Source organism: Durio zibethinus, chromosome 11, assembly GCF_047325235.1.
Source record: "Durio zibethinus cultivar Kanyao isolate XHJ-2024 chromosome 11, ASM4732523v1, whole genome shotgun sequence".
In the NCBI taxonomy this organism is placed as follows: domain Eukaryota; kingdom Viridiplantae; phylum Streptophyta; class Magnoliopsida; order Malvales; family Malvaceae; genus Durio; species Durio zibethinus.
Genome location: NC_143172.1, coordinates 4,487,973 through 4,505,996, shown reverse-complemented (window position 1 = coordinate 4,505,996; position 18,024 = coordinate 4,487,973). Strand labels below are relative to the sequence as shown.

Here is an 18,024-nt window from a genome sequence, read left to right as displayed (position 1 = left end):
CCATTCTGTGAATGAAAATTTATAATTAGTAAACACATTCAAATAATACTAATAAATAGCAAAAACAAATTACCAACATTTGAAGTCTTGCATATATGCAAATGGGGGTGTGGGAAGGGAATAGTCCAAAGAGAAACATATTGTCATGTATAATGTTAGCTGTGAATGAAGTTCATTTGGTGAATACAAAAGGTTAGCATGACTTAATTTATAAAGGAAAAAAATGTTAATTAATTAATGTGAGGATTAATAATTTTTTATTGATAATTTAGTAAGGACGGCAGCATATCCTAACTCATCTTCATCCATCGTGGATGTTTTTAAGGGGATATTGAGATTGATTTGTGGGTTAATATCCTAATTCATCATCATCCTCATCTAAAGTTTTTTTTATTTTGTTTCTTCTAATAAGATGTGATTTAAGTTACGACTCGATCTTATCTTGCAGAATCTCTTATAGTTTTGCGAGTCTCTTTCCATTTGGCCGCTCAACTCTTATAGTTTTGCAGGTCTCTTTCCATTTGGCCGCTCGATCAATAGAAAAATTTTTATGGTTACATGATATAAAGTTTTTCAGCTAATAAGTCAAACTAGTAATTCTATGAAAAAGAAAAATAGCAAGGATGATAATGATACTGAAAGGAACTTTAGTTTAAGATTTTTGGGTTGCTTATTCAAATAAAAGCTTTTTTAAATATACATTTTGAAAAGAAATAGTAGGTTTTTTCTTTTAGGATTTAATTTGTTAAAAAAAAATTGCCTTCGATACATTAATAATATAATTTTTTAATTTTACAAGCAAAATTAAGAGATTATTACATTTTTTTTTAATTATATCTCAGTCATTACAATCTTTTTTTCTTAATAAAATTTTATATATAAAAAAAAATGAAATCTTACTTTGGTATATCTAATTGCTATCTTTATATAAATCAACTAAATTTTGTCTATTATTTTTAAAAATGTATAATAATAGGCTAAAAATCAAGTTCGACATCTAAGCAGGAAGAGGAAAAAAATGATGGGCTTTTGGAAGTACCGATTTAGGATATTGGAAGGACGGGTGAGGGCAGCCCAAATACAGCAATGGCCGCCATTTAATCCCAAAGAGCAAGTGCTTGGGAGCCGCATTCATTCATTACCACTAACTGGCCTAACATCTCAACAATAACAGCACAGGACTAAAGATATATTCAAACGTATAGATATTCCAGCAGCAGCCACCAACAGAACAAGATCATATTCCCAAAACAAAGACAGTGCATTATTACACAAGGAACTGATTTAACTATTGGATGCTCAAACGCTTAGCAGCAGTTTCATCTACCAAAATTTCTAGGTGCTGCATTTCTCTCACTCTGTCTGCATTCAAAGTAAACGGATACCTTTCCTTTCGTGCTTAGTTTCAAACAATTATTTCACGAAAGAATGAGAAAGGTTCCAAGATATTATGAGGAATAATTCCCCAGCTGTAGTAAGACTAGTGAAAGCTTACTGTATGGTGCTATTTTTGTGCAGAGATCAGTACTTTTCATGGAGCTGTTCTTTTGTGCAACTAAGCTTTCTGCTCATTTAGTAGGGAGGCTTTAGCAATTTCCAGTGCCTCCTCAACCGAAGATGCTTTCCGAAGCTGGGTTTTGTCAATGGAAGGCTGGTTCCTTGCAAGTTCTGGAAGGAGTTCAAATTCCTACAGCATAACAATATGATGTGAGCTTTATAGCCTTGCAAAAAAAGCCTATGATAGCAGAGCACAAAGGATTCAGGAGAAAGGACGAAAAGAAAAAATTGGATCTCAGATTATATCAGACATGATTTCAATATTTTTAACTTTGAATTTAGCAACCATTTAACTAACCAACATGTAATTGGTCAAGCTTACATAATACACATTTTCAAACCTTATTGGAAGCTTCTCAATCTAACTAAGAACTGATTTTTCTGCTGTATAAAATGCCAATAGGGACATTATGGAAAACGATGACCCACAATGCCTTGAGAAAACGATCTCTTACTGAAAGTTGGTCCTACATGCAACACAGTGCATGGTGAACTCAAAACTGATATCTATATTTAGCATCCTTTTTCCAAATATTATCGTATTTGTGTTGAAAAGAATTACTTAGATAAAACATATAGCTGTTTATAAATATTCTTTATTAGAATTTTTCTTTTTTTTTGTATGAATATCAAGTGTCTAGTTATATCCTAACACTTTCACCATTCCATCATTATCAGATTTCTCTCAGAGATGCCCCATTTACATACTTGGTCAGACAATTTCACCTATTCAGCCAACAATGCTAATTGGCACAAAATTCTAGTAAAATAAACTACCTCAGCACTTCCACTTTCAAGAAGAACTCCTTTCAGTTTACCTGTAAAGTCATGAAGAAAAAGTTTAATCTTACTTTTGTGAAAAGTGTAATAGAAAATGAAGAGAGAGAGACTCTTTAGAAGTTCCATTACCAGAATCTATCCAGAAAGTAGCAATTTTTGGATCAAAGTTCCCAATCTCAAATGTCTCTCCAACTGGCCAAAAAGATTATAATTCTAAATGCTGAAATTGAGATAACATATATTTATATATGCAATGTTAAAAAAGCATGTAATATTTATTCTCACCATTGTCCCCATAAAACTGCCACCGAACTTTCCTGGGGCTCCCTTCATACTCAAAAACCCTCGAGTAAAAATAGGGCAGATAATCATACCTGGAAAACATTAGACAGGTAATGATGCAAGTCATCAATGTTTCAGAATGAAAGAGAAGCACTGACAGTGTATCTAACATCATAGAAATTAGGAATGATGGAAGACATGGGATAGACTGTCACAGACATGTGAGTCTGTGCACTAAGTAACGCCTTAACACAATGCTGTGCAGATCGATGAGCATGATCAACATGTTCAACTCGTGCTACACGGTCATACATCTGTCATGATAAAACATGTACTTAGATCTTGAAAGGAGAAATGGTTGTTGATTCAAGAATATCATACCTTAAGGGGAAATGCTGCAACATCTCCAACTGCAAAAATTCCAGGTATGCTTGTCCGGAACAGACCATCGACCTGGTTCAAAGGCAGAGTCATCAATCATCGTATACACATACTCCACTAGAAACAATCTGAATGTCAACTATGCTTATAAGATTAAGGCATGAAAATAAAACGCTGGTGATCTAATGGTCTTTTTAATAACAAAGAATAGAAAATGTAGAAAACATGCTAAACTTCATCAAGGCATAATACATGCTATTAGTATGCACTAGTTGGTTACCAGCATTAAGCAACATCAATATCAAATAAAATAGGAAATTACTTCACACGTGGTACTACATACATGTATAACTATGCATTAAAAGTAAATAGATTGTCTAACGGAGCACATAATTCACATAAAGAAGTTACAGATGATGCTCACCTGTATGCCACCAACAGTAGTATTTAATCCCACCACTTCAAAGGGACTAACTGTAGGTTTTGCTCCAATACCAATAATTGTCTGCAGAATGGTGAAAATATAGGGTGAAAGGGCCACTTGAACAGTTCTCCCACCACTAGCAAGGAAATACAAGAAATTTTAATTATAGCAAAATGGTTACTGTGTCAGCTTCTACAATAGATCCATCTCCAAGTTTAACAGCAGCTACCCGTCCATCAGAACCAGCTTCTAAGTTTTTGATAGAAACACCCTGGTCAGTGGTTTGACAAGTTCATAACATTCAGTTCACGGTGCATTAATCAAATTCAATGTTCACTACTACTAACTGAAAATGAATTTGAAACTAATGGAATTCACAGCCAGATGGATAGGCAGGTAGGCAAATGCATGCATTGGTGGAAGCATAAGTGCACACACTCAGATTGCAGGGTATGTAGAACGACAGAGAGAGGGAGGACAGAGAGATAGTACTTTAAAAAATTTGACGCCATTCTCTTTGTATAGTTCTTCATATCTTTGAGCGAGGGAAGGAGTGAATAATCTTCGCAAAAGCTGATTCTCTGGGAAAATGACCTACATTAGGAGCAAAAGGAAATAGAATTCAGCTCAACAAGTCTTTATCTAAAATCACCTAACCTTAAATGAAAATTAGAAGATAATGTAGTCTTCGGCATAGGCACACACAGACATGCATGTATATGTGTCTAAATACATGCATGTCTTGAAACACATAGAAACTTTTCAGTTTTAGAGATATCAAAGTGCCACCTCAACTTGGACCATATAAAGGAAAACTACAGCAGAAATAGAACTATTCTTTTTGGTTTCATTAATAACTGAGACAACCACATTTACCAAATAAAATGAACTCATACTGTAGTATCAAGTTTCCAGCCAACAGTTGCAGCAGCAACCTCCATCCCAATATAACCACCACCAACAATCACCACCTTCTTTGCTTTCTCCTAAGCAATTAAATAAAAATTTTTATTGGACCATATAGGAAGCTAAAAGGTAACAACATGAAAAAAAGAAACAAAAAAGGCTATGAGTAGAAGAAACTTTTAGGTACCAAAGATGAAATTAGTGAGTCAGCATCTGCAACATCCCGAATATAGTGCACACCAGGAATGTTTCCTCCTATTTTCTCTGGAAATCTGAAATAAACACAGTTAAGAAATCAGTGTCCCCTTTTTTCTTCTTTACTGCTTCACCAATTCATGTTCATAATCTAGGACAACAAAATGGAAGGCTAATACAAACTGATGAGGATACCTTGAGGCTGTACATCCTGTAGCAATTATAAGAGATCCATACTTCAACAATTTGCCCGAATTTGTGGTTAGGGTTTGCTTTTCCGTATCAATACTTGTTACTGGATCCTCATAAATCATCTAATCATACAAGAGAAGTAGGGGAAAAGGTTAGAAACAGCAATTTATAAAACATCAGCAGCCCTTCATTATCAGAGACTTAAACAAAGATAAATCTTCTTAAAATTTTGTTTACATGCACTATGCAAGCAACATATTTTGTTTCTTGGCTTGTAATGTAATTATTTCCAATTAAATAACTTCCTGGAAAAGGGCCAGAAACAAAGACTCTTAAACAGAAGGAAGACATAACAAAAAGCTGATAAAATTAAAGGTTACAAAAGATAAATACCTAAAGCAGTTAGAAGAAATACCTCAATCCCTTTCTCTTTATACCATTCAGGAGTTTGCCTTTCACCACCAGATCCAACACAAGTATGAAAACTCTATGATGATTCAAATTGAAACTATTAAAACAGTACATAACATATTATATTATAGGCATGAAAACATAGAAACCCACAGAAAACTACACCAGAAAATGCTTGAAGTTCTAATCATTGGGAACATGAACTAGCAACATATTTCCAAATAAAAATCACATAAATATAGAAAAATACAAAGAATTTTGAAACATGAAATATGCTTACTAATGACCCAATACAGTCACAATTCCTAACAAAAACTGAATAGAATAATTCAAGTATAGATTGACAAAAAAGAAATGTAGCTATATAAAGCTGCAGATTCTTACAGGTAATCGAACTGGTTTCTTGTCAAGTGGAAACAAGTAGCCTTTTGTCAAAGCCGGTCTCTCGTAAGGTGCATATGCCTGCAAAACATTCACAGCATCAAACCCAAAATCCAAAATCAATAAATAGTAATAGAATCGTTAAAAAAGCAAAACCGGGTATAGAATTCACCTCTTTGGATACAATACATAGCCTGCCATCAGCCATTCCGTTTTCGACGAAAGTCCTCGCTGCATATCCGGCAGCATTGCCCCCTCCGACGATCACAAATCTAGCAGATAGGGAAAAAATGAATAACCCAGTTTCAATAAAGTTATATAAACATGAAATTATAAATCAAATTGGAAAGTAGAAAAGAAGAAAATTTTGATTGAGAAAAACTGACTCTCGGTTGTCGTTAGAAAAAGAGGAGGCAACGACGAAGTTTCTATGGAAGCTTCTGAATCCGATGGAAGAGGAAGGGTGAGGACGGATCAAAGAAGATGAGTGAGGGCAACAGAGAGCAAGCCCATGCTTAAGTTGAAGCGAGTTGGATAAGCTCGACATTGCTTTTCGAACAGTAAAAAGCAGAAATATTTATAAGAACTGAAATTTAACAAAAAGGGATGAGTAATTGCAGAAGCAACAGCAGCAGTTGTTTGCGGAGAACGGACCTGGGAACATGCTATTTGAAGGTGCTTTGCGGTGAGTGAAAAGGTAAATAATTTAGTAGTATTAATTTATTGAAGAGGCTGTTGGGTTTAGATTTGGCTCTAGAAGAGGGCCAAGTGGCATGACTATGACGATTTGGATTGGTTTAGAGATGGAATGGTACAGCGCCGGAGATCTTTTACGAAAGGGAAAATGTGCGTGCCCAATGTTCAGAGAAGAGTGATCAGTTTGTCTAGTTTAGTTGGCAATACTTTCATCTTTCAGAAAAAGAAAATTTTATTCCTCTAAACGAGTTCGACTTTTTGACATTATTTCAGTGAATATTGAAGCTAATAGACTTTGATGGCATACTCCTAACAATGTTGTTCGATAAGCACGAGAAACACGGGAATCTGAACAGTAAAATGACAAGCAACCGCGCAAGTTTTAATCTTCTATTTATAGCCTCCGCTAATTTGAGATTCAAAACCCTATGCGTTTTCCATGTGTCCCAATGTTGTGGTCCAAACCATCCAATGATTCCCACCAGAGTAAGTTAAATAAACAAATCTTTCTGACTCTTTAAGTTAAATGAACAAACCTTACTGACTCTTTTTAGGTGTTAAAAAGCAAACACAGATTCCGAAGATTCCACCGTACCTTGCAAGTTAGAATTGAACAATTGTCAAACAAACAGCTGTTGCTATCCTCATTAGGCAACCTTGTCTGAAGTTCTGTTTTTTTTTTTTTTTCCTATTTAAATGGTTCCCAATGTCCAGCGGGAACTCAGCGTATGAATAACAGATTTTTATATTTATCTATAATAAGATCCAATCAAGTGATTGGTTTTCCCTATTGTCTTTCCAGGTTCGAAAGTCGACAACTTTAGAGGTATGCTTAACGTGATAACGCAGCCAACCAGAGTAACACAAGGGTGGTTTCCAATAAGAAAACTGAGACATTGTTTAATTGATTGGCAGGCACAAACTTTATCAGTTCCCAATTCAAATCCCCCTTACAACTTAGCTATCTGAAGGACAATCAAAGAAGGAATCAAAAACTTCGAGAAAGTAAGCATGTTCACATTGCCAAATTGGCCGACAAAGCTAAAAAACTCGGGCAAGAAGAGCATATGAAAATGTTAATCCAACATACATTTACTTTCTGCAAAGTGAGAAACTCTCACTTCCTTCTTCAAATACAAAATGTTATAGTAGTAGTTTGAGTATTTACATTTTCCTGACAAGAAAAGCTTCTGTATACTCAAATCAAATACTAACAGTTAACATATATTAAACACAGGGCCAAAGCTTAAAAAAAAGTGTACGTTTAATACAGGAAATGCTTGCTTCATTACAACCTTAGTGGCTGAAGCCTAAGTTAATTTTAAAAAGGAAAAACCCCAATCTTGCTGGTTCATCTGTCCCTAACTTCATAGGCCAAATTAGACAGGACACCCATGAAGAAAATAGAACCTAGGAAGATCAAACCATTACCTCAAAATTTTGTAAAATTCAAGGCCCTGTCCCGGCCAAGAGCAATTGATAAAAATGTCCAACATAGTTACACGAGTGGCGCAGATGATCTCCCAGCTTGGTCCAACACATCAAGAAACTCACTTCTAGTTCTTACAATCCTATGAAAAACTTCCCTAATCTGCATCTGCAAAGGTATCAATCCTTCTTCCATTCTCCGACAAGTCTCCGCTAATTCCGCCACCTGTGCAGCCGCTTCCTCCACTTTCTCTGTCTCTCCAGGAAACTGAAAAGAATCTGTAAACTCAATCAAACTCTGACCGAGTTTCTCCATTTTCTGCATCTCCTCTAATAAACCAGCCATCCCTTTCTTCTCCTTCTTCTTCCACTCATCACCAATTTTCTCTTGTAACCCAATCATGCTATGGGCCCAGCTCAGTTGCTTCGGAACCGGAAAATGAGTAGCCAACCCACTCCTCTCTTGACAAGGTATCGCAGCCACCAATGCCCACATAACAAAAACCATAATCACGCTCATTATATAAACAGGGGAGGCCAAACCGGAAGCCTCTGCCCCACGTGGCGCAACGAGATTGGTAGCCATGGCCTGAATCTGTTTCGCGGCTGACCAATTCTTGGCCACCTGCCAAGAAAGTGACCTGAAATATCCCGGGGCCCGTTCTTTATTACCAACTCGGCGACCGAACGACCAGCTCCTCTCCGTCGATTTAGTATTAGTGCCATCTTTATCATCAAGGTTCACTGCTGACATCAGAGAATTCAAGGCCTTTTTAGCCCTCCTCGCCTGTCCGTCCCCGATGGGGTTTTGGTCCAAAGACGAAACGGCAATCTCCGCCAGTTTTTGGCAATGTTTAACTAACTCCAACCCGTTGGTAACCGCATTACAAACGTCTAAAGCCTTCACGGCCCGGTCTAGAAGTTCAGGAATCAAGCGATCGAGAGGAGGTTTGGAGATCTGAGAAGGGTCATGACCCATAATGAGAATAGCCTTGAATTCGGCTTCACAGCACAGAAACACATCGAGGAGTTTGCGTAGCCAGGAAATTGAGAGAAGGGCATCAACAGGGACGTCATCTGGAGGAGATAAGAGTTCGGTGAAGCGATCAGAAACGTGCTTTTGGAAGAGCTCTAAGTCTTCAAGCTCTTGCTCGTGGTTACCATCCATGGCGATGACTTGGTTCCGCCTGATGCTGATTCGCCCCAAGAAAGAGCCTTGGTACTCGGTTCCCGGCATTTCTGTTGGAATAATTCAGGGGAATCCGTGTAGAGAAAGCAAAACAATGAAAGAGAGGAAAAAATGAGAGGAAAGTGAAAGAAGGACAAGAGAGATATTTTAGGATAAAAAAGGATGAAAGGTTTGGGAGTTAAATACGGGAGCGAAATTCATGGGAATGGATTGGTCGGGGCCGAGACCGGTTCTTCTTCTTTGGGACGCTGACTCGGCACTCCGCAGTATTCTTTATTTTTGTTCCCGATTGTGCCCCCCATTTCTTGGATTTTTTTTTTGCGTTCTATATTCTATAACACATATAAATAGGTTTTTTTTTTTTTTTAATTCTTAATTTACTTTTGAATTTCTATCAATATATTTATTTGGTTAACAAAATATTACATGATCATTTGTCTTTAATGTTCTTTAATTGTCTTGTTTTTAGGAAATTAGGCTTCACTTTTTCCTTATTACAGTACATTTTTTTTGCTAATCCCTTATTACAACAGATAAGTAAGTACTGTTTTACCAAAAATAATTTATATCTTTTTTTCGTGGACAAAGATAATTGATATTTTTGGAAAAAGGAAATCAATGACATAAAGTAGCCATAATATTTTTATTTTGAATTTTTCTTTTTCTTTTTCTTTATCAACTTAAATCTAACACTCCAATTTGATTCCCAAAGGTTCATCAATATTGAAAATTTAATTTTAATAAATCATTTACTCTATTTAAATGCAAATATTGAAATACAGTTCAGACAAAAACATGTTTTATGAACAAAAAGAAGAATATGTTATAACATTAATCTAAAAAATTTTAAGAAATAAACCAAATATTTTTTTATAAAATAAATTCAGTGCTTGGAATTTTATTCTTAATATATTAAGATTACAATTAGACGGACAATTGCAATTTTTAAAGGCAAACCCCTTAGAATTACATTATTGAGATTTGTATGAACTACAGACAAGAATTCCAATGTAAATAAATACAAACCCTGTATATGGAGACCTTTGGAATATTTGGTATAATTCAAGGATTAAATGTAATAGTTTATATATTTTTTTAGTGCGTATGTAGTAAAAGTTAAGCTAGATACTTAATAAATATACAGAAATTAAAATCAATTAAACCAAAAAATAAAAATTAAACAAACAGGAGGGAATAATGGTGGCAATTTTGTAGTTTTGGGTGGAAAGAAGGGCCAGAATTTGATGGGAGTTGCTGATTCAGTGACAAATGGAGCTAGTTGATAGCGGCGGAGAACGCGTTGTTGTGTGGCAGATGACGAAGTCCAGGACCCCGAGGCCTGGTCTCTAATGTCGAAACTCGAATGCCCAAAAACGGAAAAAAATTGAAATTAAAATTAAATAAAAAAAGTAAAAAGAAACAGATTCCATTGACCAGGTCATTTCATGAGGGGGCCCATCCTTTTCCTCTTTGATTACCTACTACGCGTCCGCACGATCACACTTCATTTAGCCGCTTGATCCTTTGACATTTTTCATCTGTCCCATGAAAAACTCTTCGCGGGCCGTCCACCTCAGCTTTCCATACCTAATTGCTCGTTACTATATCATGATTGATTTATTTTGGAGGTTGTGATGGGATGAGGCCCAGAAGAAGGCGGGCTGAGCTGGCAATTCAGACGGTGTGGATTTTCTCTAAATTTGAAGTATCATGATTTAGGCCAATTATTGTATATGGGGCACCATTTACTGTGTTGTTGATGATTTTGAAAAGTTTTGTGGGCCTTTAATCTTTTATTTAACTCATTCTTTTGGTGGCCCAAAAAATAATGAAGGTAAAAACCATTTATTTTTCCTTGACAAAAAAAAATTATTTTAAACTATATAATAAGAGGATACTAATAACTAATTATTAGTAATTACCACTCATTATCATAATCTTTCTTAGATCTCTTCCACTAAATAAAAGGTAATTACCAATGTTAGTAGCTCCTTTCACAAGTAATTTAACTTAGTGACAAAAAAGAAAATTTAAATTTTTGAGGTCTTAATTTCTAGTTATACTATGTATAGATTTGATTAATTTTATATTGAATTTATTTAATTATATATTTTTTAATTAATTTTGCATTAATTTTTTAAATATAATCTTTGATTATAATTTTAATTTGTTTATATTTATATTTTCATAAAAAATTAATGATTTACACATAATTTATGGTCAAAACAAAATAAAAATTTCTGTGTATAAGAATATCATAATTTATAAATAAAAAATATTATAAATATTAAAATTTAAATATAAAGTTATTGAATATTATTTTTTTAAAATAATTATTTGAATTAATTAAATTAATCTTGAAATCAAAACAAAATAAAAATTTTTACTATTTACATTCCACACATTTGACTAGACGTTATTAATTTAATTATTTTGCTAAAGCGTTCAACGTGTTCATTTTTTTTGCTAATACTTTACATTTTATTCTCTTTTGAATCAATACTTGCTCGGAGAATATACTTTGTTCAGACAAAATTCATGCTCCTTTGAGAGGCAATAAATAATTATTTACTTAAACATCACATGCAAATAAATAAACAATTCCAAAAATCGTGGCAAAGGACGTCATCTAGTATTGCATAAAAAGTTAAAAGAGACGGCGATGGTAGTTAATTTCATGATTAATCACGTGCCAAACAGTCGTTATAGCAGAAACAAACGCGTTTTCTGCTTAGAGCATCTAAATTCTTAATTGTTCTTATTAATATTTCTGAAATTCACCGACATTTTGAATCACTTTTTATCATATTTGGTGAATAAAATGATAAATAAGATAGAATAATAATAATTTTATATTATATTATATTTATATAAAAAATAAAATTATAAAAAAAATTAATTTTCATTTTTATATAAAATAATTTAATTATTTTAAAATTAAAAAAATTATTTTTAATTCATAAAATTAATTTTATATGTCTTATTATATTTTTAAAAATTATATTAATAATTTAAATTATATAAATTTTAAAAAAATAATATTAATCAATAAATAAATTATTTTATTTTAATTTTTACACATATTAAATATAAGATAAAATGATGTTATTTAATTTAATCTTATTTATAATATCATCTTATCTTATCATATCATAATTTTATATATCAAATGTATTCCTTTTTTTTTTTGTTATGAGATCACCCAAAAAATAAAGAACCTACTATATATATATATATTGTTTTGTATAGTCATTAGTAAATTTGAAGTATTGGAAGGTTTGGAGATTCATGTATATAGCTAGGGCGTTCATGAATATTTTTAAGAATTAAAAAATAAAATAAAATAAGAAGAAAATTATTTGTGAACATTTTAGAAAATTTCTCTTACACATTATTTTTATCAATAAAATTAATAAATTTATCGAAATATTATAAATAGATATAAAAAAAAATTCTAAATCCCTCCGTTGGATTTGAATACTACACGGTGACAACAGTCCAAATTCCATGAACTGGTGAGAGTCAAAGTGCCATTTGGTCAATTCAAGCAGAGAGATTGGGCCTCACGTGACCATTGACCACCACTCACTTTGGTATAAGAGTTGAGTTTGGTTCACAAGACCAATGAGGCAATGAAGATGTTCTCGAGTCTCAGACAAAATTAGATTCCAACAATATGGTTGGCACTTAGAGCCTGCAAATATCACATCCGGGCATGGTGGGCATGGTTAAATATCTAAATTCTAGAGGAACGCACTTCAACCATAATAAACATGTTTATGAAGATAGTTAATTAGATCTTAGTAGGCTTTAACTTAAACCATTCTATCTATCTTCTTGCTGAGTTATTTTTGTGATATGGCTTGGACCCTTCTTTCATTGGGAGACTGACCATTTGAGCCTGAGGCGATGGATTAAAGTCATAAACAAGAACTATACAACCTTTTTCTGGTTTTGTATCACACACGTGTTCATGAATTCTACTGCCAACTGTTTAGGCTGGGCTAAGAGCCCAAATAAGTTGGGATTTAACAAGCAGTGCGTATTTCATTACACATAGACCAAACCCAAATCAGTTACATTGCAGCCCTTGTAGACGGAAGCAATGGACGCCCATATAAGGCGTGCGGGTTTCTTTTTTAATCACTTTTTGTGATGTTTCTTGACCAAATTATGGTAAAATCTCATTTGCACCTTTAGGTAATGTTTGGATTAATATGTATAAAGGAAAGGAAAAGAAAGGAATGGAACGAGAAATAAAGTTTTTTAAAGGAAAGAAAAAGATATATGTATCTTTGGTTTGGATAATTAAAAATTATATAAAAAAAAATTCTAATATTCATTGTTTGAATAAAGAGTTAAAAAGAAAGAAAATGATTCATTATAATAATTTTTTCAATTATAACCTTTTATTTTTTATGATTTTAAAACATTCATGGACCATGAGATGTTTACTATTTTGTATGATTTCACAATTGTTATTATATCAATAGTTTTTAATCAAGTAAAACAGAAAGATATTTTATAAATATGCATTAATGAATTTTTTTGCTATCGCTAAAATTTCAACACATTATCACTTTGACAATATATTCATATAAAAACTATTAAACATAAAAAATATAATTACATAAAAATATTACATCTCATAAACCAAAAAAATATGTTTATTCATATTCAATCATTCATCAAAATCAAATCACCAAAAAATTATAAAAAATTTTTAGATTGAAAGAGACATGTTAAACTTATTTGAAAAAAGAGATGGTTTTGAAAAAATTATAGGAAGATTATGAGGTGATTAAGTTTTTTTAACTAGGTTTTTAATATTAATAAAAGAATGAATATAATAATCTTTTTATAAAAATAATTTTTTTCAACTTTTCTTTCCTTAGCTTTTTTTTTTTTCAAATTGAAATATTAAAAAAGTGCGAATTACAAAAAAAATAAAAGATTATTAAGTTTTCACTTTTTTTTTTTAAATTAAAAATTTATCTAAACAAAAATTTTTTTTTTGTTTCCACTACTTTCCTTTATTTTTCTTTCCTTACCTTATCCTTGATACAAACATAATGTTATCTACAACCCCTATATATATATATATATATATATATATATATTTATTTATTTATAGTTTTATACAAGCACAATACATTCATGACATGCTAAAGCAGTTTGAGACGGAGGTCAGTAGAAAAAGCTAGCATCCCAATCTCAGAACAAGAAGTCTGGGTCATCATTGCAAATTCAGAAGACAAGATTTAGACCCAAAAGCTAAAGTCTGTGAAGTTGATTTTCCTGTGTGACCGCAATAGGCCTTTGTTTCAAGTAAAAATTTTTGACAAGATTCTAATTTCCACTTTAGTTTTTGTCATGTCTCCTGAACCCTGACTATTGCTACAGCTAGGCTGCTTTAAGAGATATCACAGGGAAGGGGTTGAAGGTTGAATGCATGCCATCGACACTTTAAGCCCACTTTTACATGTGCTGCTTTCCCAACTTATGCCGTGACTATCGCAATCCCTTGGTGTCATTGTTTAATTATAATTTTATGATTTTCAAAAGACATGCTAAAAATCTAGCTATTGATATAGCTCAAGCTGCTTTAAACAAACTAGGAATTGAACATGGGTAGGCATCAATTTAACATCACAGCTTCTCCTTCATATATATATATATATATAAATTTTAAAATCTTGATTCTCTCATAGAACAACTTAAGTTTACGTGAACTATACATAGAAAAATATAGATGTTCTTACATCAACTGAAGTGGGGGAGATTTTTAAAATTTGAAGAGAGAGATTTTCTAAAGTTGAAATAGTAATTCAAGAAAATGGCGAAGCATGGAATGATTGACCAGGACGGGTAAGAAATGGATATATACCAAAGAAGGAAAAAGATTCATGAGAAGATTCAAGGTGGGGGCAGGGATTTGGAAGAGTGAAAAATATTAGTCCTACTACTATAGAGTCTTGTATGTGACAAAAAAACTGAAGAAGATGGATGATTTAATTATATTTTAATGGTGAAGACTGAAGGCAAAGGGGGCCTTAAAACCCCATGAGGACCACATTTAAGCAAAATAGCTTATGGTATAGACATTACATCCATGACTTAATAACTTAACCAACCAAGAGGCAAAGTCCCCATATTTTTCATTGATAATCAGTTCTTAAATTCCCAATGGTAGGCCCATTTTGCCACTCCATTGCTCCTCCTTAAAGCTAAGTATAATCATTCCCACTTTTCAATTCCTCCCCCCTAAAGGTCTTTTTTAAAAATGATTTGTATATTACTTTCAAAGTTTGGCTTGCGATGCATCCAAGCAAAAGTCACTTCCTTTCATTTTTCACATCAAATGTGGTGAGATGATTCGCATCAATCAACAGAAATCCCTTCACTCTCATCCTCTCCCTCCATATTATTGACAATAATATTCATATTCATCCATCTACGCATACATGGAAAACGTTTGTCACACCTTAACAAACCATACAGATTAAGAAATACCCAAGTTTTTATTTTAATGTTCTAACTAATCTTGATGTATCACAAGACGAAAAGCCCTTTTTTAATCATTGCTAGTGTACATTACACTCTGCCCATGATTGAGTATAATACACATTTAGACAATTAATCCTATTGCACCCTAGTTTCCTAGCTATTTTTTCTATTTAATGTTGTTTTTGGATGATCAAAGAAACGAAGAACAAGGACATTTTAACATATGTATCAGAATCTATACCACAATGATGTTAGGTAAATGGGGAGAGATATTCTCTCCAAAATCTAATACTTCAAAGATGTTGATTTTGAATTTGGATCTTAGTTCAGTTGGTTTTAGTTACCCTTAAAGGACAACATCTAACAGATTTAGCGTTTAAATCCTGGCATATACATCCTCTTCTCCTATCTCAACCTGCAACTTCCTTTGTTAAAAAAAAATGTTGACTTCGGAATATACAAAGCTTAGGGAAAGCAATTTTTATGAGGTATTGTTAAAATTAAATAAATTTAGAATCTTATAGCAAGCTTGTTTAAAGAACTGATATATGGGTTGTAGGAAAAACATTTTTTGATATTTGAATACAAGAAATCTATGTTGAAAATTTGTGTTCATGGAGCACAAACTGGAACATACAATAGAAAAATATAGCAAATGTCCTGTCTCTCCAAGAGGACAAAACTTACACATCTTAGTGATGAAAGTTAGTGAACTATTACATGATATCCATGATTGAGTTTTCAGGGTAGAGAAAAAAAGGGAAAGTAGACGCAATCCAGCTGATGTTGAATAAGAAAGGACCTGAACAAGCTCCACATCCTAACTGAGGCAGCGGTTAAAAAAAAAAAAACAATTCATAAAATTAATCAACAAAAGAAAACAATTCATTTTTTATTAACAAGTTTGAAAAGAGTCTAATGGCTATTGAGAAAATTTATGATTAATTTTTAAGTTATGTTAACCCACAAAATATGATTAATTTGAATTCATTTCGATGGGTCTCATCAAGGAGAGTTGTTGTAAATCAAACAACCAATTGGATTGTGTGACATTAACCATGCTACGTATTGGCATATCTTCCTTTACAATGAACACTATTTTTCTTGTTAATAAAGCAAAAAAGAAAAAAAATAGTCAAACAAATTATGAGCATAGACTAATCTGAGTAATATTTACATAATTAAATAGGACATGAACACCCGTAATCTTTTTGCATTTTTTAATGGAGCAACATTGAAGACAAGGACGGATGCTTATGTAAATTAGATGTGATGCCCTTAATTTTACATTGGAAAAATACGTAAATATGGTATGATATATATATAGAGATTTAAATCAAAATCTGTGAGGTACTTTTTATGAGACAAAATTATGAAATAAAATTACGAAACATTTGACTCAAAATAGATAATACTTTATAAATTGAATATAGGTCTCAACAAATAATATCAAAGTTGTTACCAGTCGATAGGAACTAAGTGTTACATCATAAGAGTTATTAAGTGTTACATGGTGGAGAGCTATATCTAAAATCTCAATATTTGATGTAATATTGATCTTGTAGTTAGATTCAGTTTGACAAGGATGTTAAGTTTTAAAGGTGAAAAAATTGTGACGCCCCCTACCCCATGTTGGAAAAATATGTTGATACGGTATAGTATATATATATATTTAAATCTAAATTTATAAAATATCTTTTACGAAATAAAATCATAAAATTTTTGAGTCAAAACGAATAGTATCTCATCAGTTTAACATGGATCTCTACACTAGAGAGAGCCTTAGCCCTCTTAAATTTTTAAAATCCCCAATATCAAGAGATAGAAGTAAATGGTTCTATAAGCCAAAAGGGGTATTTGGCCCTTTCAAAATTTTAAGAACAAACAAGTTTGTTAAAAGAATCAAATAATCTATAAGTTATATTCTCAATGTGAATATATTATGTAAAATTGACTCAATTAAACCAATTAATAATATTTTGAAATTCGACTGGCATGTTTGCAAAAGACCAATAAAAAGGTATTGTAAAATTATTTTTTGGGCGGCTAAAATCATTATTCTATTGAGAGTCACAAAAAATTTTGTTACCTTAGCTTTGCTTCTGTGTTTGTGGTCATGGGTGCATAGCTATCTTATATATTATAGTTTAAGAGGGATTAAAATCATATTATTATTTGTTTATTTCTTATAACAATTAATTATTATTTACAAATCCTTAAAATCAATAGATTTGTTATAAAAATTAGGAAGCCTATATCACTTACAATTTTAATTAAGTCCATTTAACAAAAGTCAAATTGACATTATAATTTCTTCATAAGATTTCAAATTTACAATGAAATATCAAATATTTTTTTTTAATCAACCGCAACTTCTTTCTATATAATCTTCACATTTAATTTTATTTTAAATTTTTTCTCTTGTTATAATGCAATTTTTTTTTCAACACAAAAATTAGATTTGAATAACATTTTAAAAGGTTAAAAAATTATTAACTTTTAATCTTAAAGTTTTAATTTTATTCTTTTAATGATATATTTTATTTTTCTTATTTTGATAAAAAATTATATTATTTAACAATTTTTTTACTTGTGTTTTTTAAACCATTCACAATTTTAAGTAAAATGATTTATTTGATGTATTATATTTCTTTATACATTTGTTTATAAATTGATCAAATTTATAATTTTTTAA

At 32.1% G+C, this 18,024-nt stretch overlaps 1 protein-coding gene and 1 pseudogene across 4 annotated transcripts; both read right to left on the bottom strand.

Moving 5' to 3' along the window:
• Window positions 1-1,163: 1,163 nt before the first annotated feature.
• Window positions 1,164-6,570, bottom strand: LOC111289860 (monodehydroascorbate reductase, chloroplastic/mitochondrial-like). 3 transcript variants are annotated; one of them, XM_022881214.2, is made up of 16 exons: window positions 5,896-6,570; window positions 5,682-5,781; window positions 5,513-5,590; window positions 5,133-5,204; window positions 4,721-4,839; window positions 4,518-4,602; window positions 4,321-4,410; window positions 3,917-4,018; window positions 3,606-3,695; window positions 3,425-3,505; window positions 3,001-3,072; window positions 2,839-2,933; window positions 2,623-2,711; window positions 2,467-2,529; window positions 2,335-2,375; window positions 1,164-1,687 (listed from the first exon to the last, which is right to left on the bottom strand). In XM_022881214.2, exons 1-16 carry the CDS (start codon window positions 6,054-6,056, stop codon window positions 1,556-1,558), a joined length of 1,470 nt encoding a protein of 489 aa, XP_022736949.2. In that variant the 5' UTR covers window positions 6,057-6,570; the 3' UTR covers window positions 1,164-1,555. The 3 variants fall into 3 exon arrangements, 2 of the variants coding, with proteins under 2 accessions (XP_022736949.2, XP_089623920.1); XR_016346227.1 differs by lacking the exons at window positions 1,164-1,687; window positions 2,335-2,375 and having other exon boundaries at window positions 2,498-2,529; window positions 2,790-2,933; window positions 5,896-6,447; XM_089767794.1 differs by lacking the exons at window positions 1,164-1,687; window positions 2,335-2,375; window positions 2,623-2,711 and having other exon boundaries at window positions 2,501-2,557; window positions 2,712-2,933; window positions 5,896-6,447.
• A 703-nt stretch (window positions 6,571-7,273) lies between these two features.
• LOC111289861 (protein ROH1A pseudogene) lies at window positions 7,274-9,058 on the bottom strand (annotated as a pseudogene). Its single transcript, XR_016346228.1, has one exon. The product of XR_016346228.1 is annotated as a protein ROH1A pseudogene (transcript).
• Between the last annotated feature and the right edge of the window lie 8,966 nt (window positions 9,059-18,024).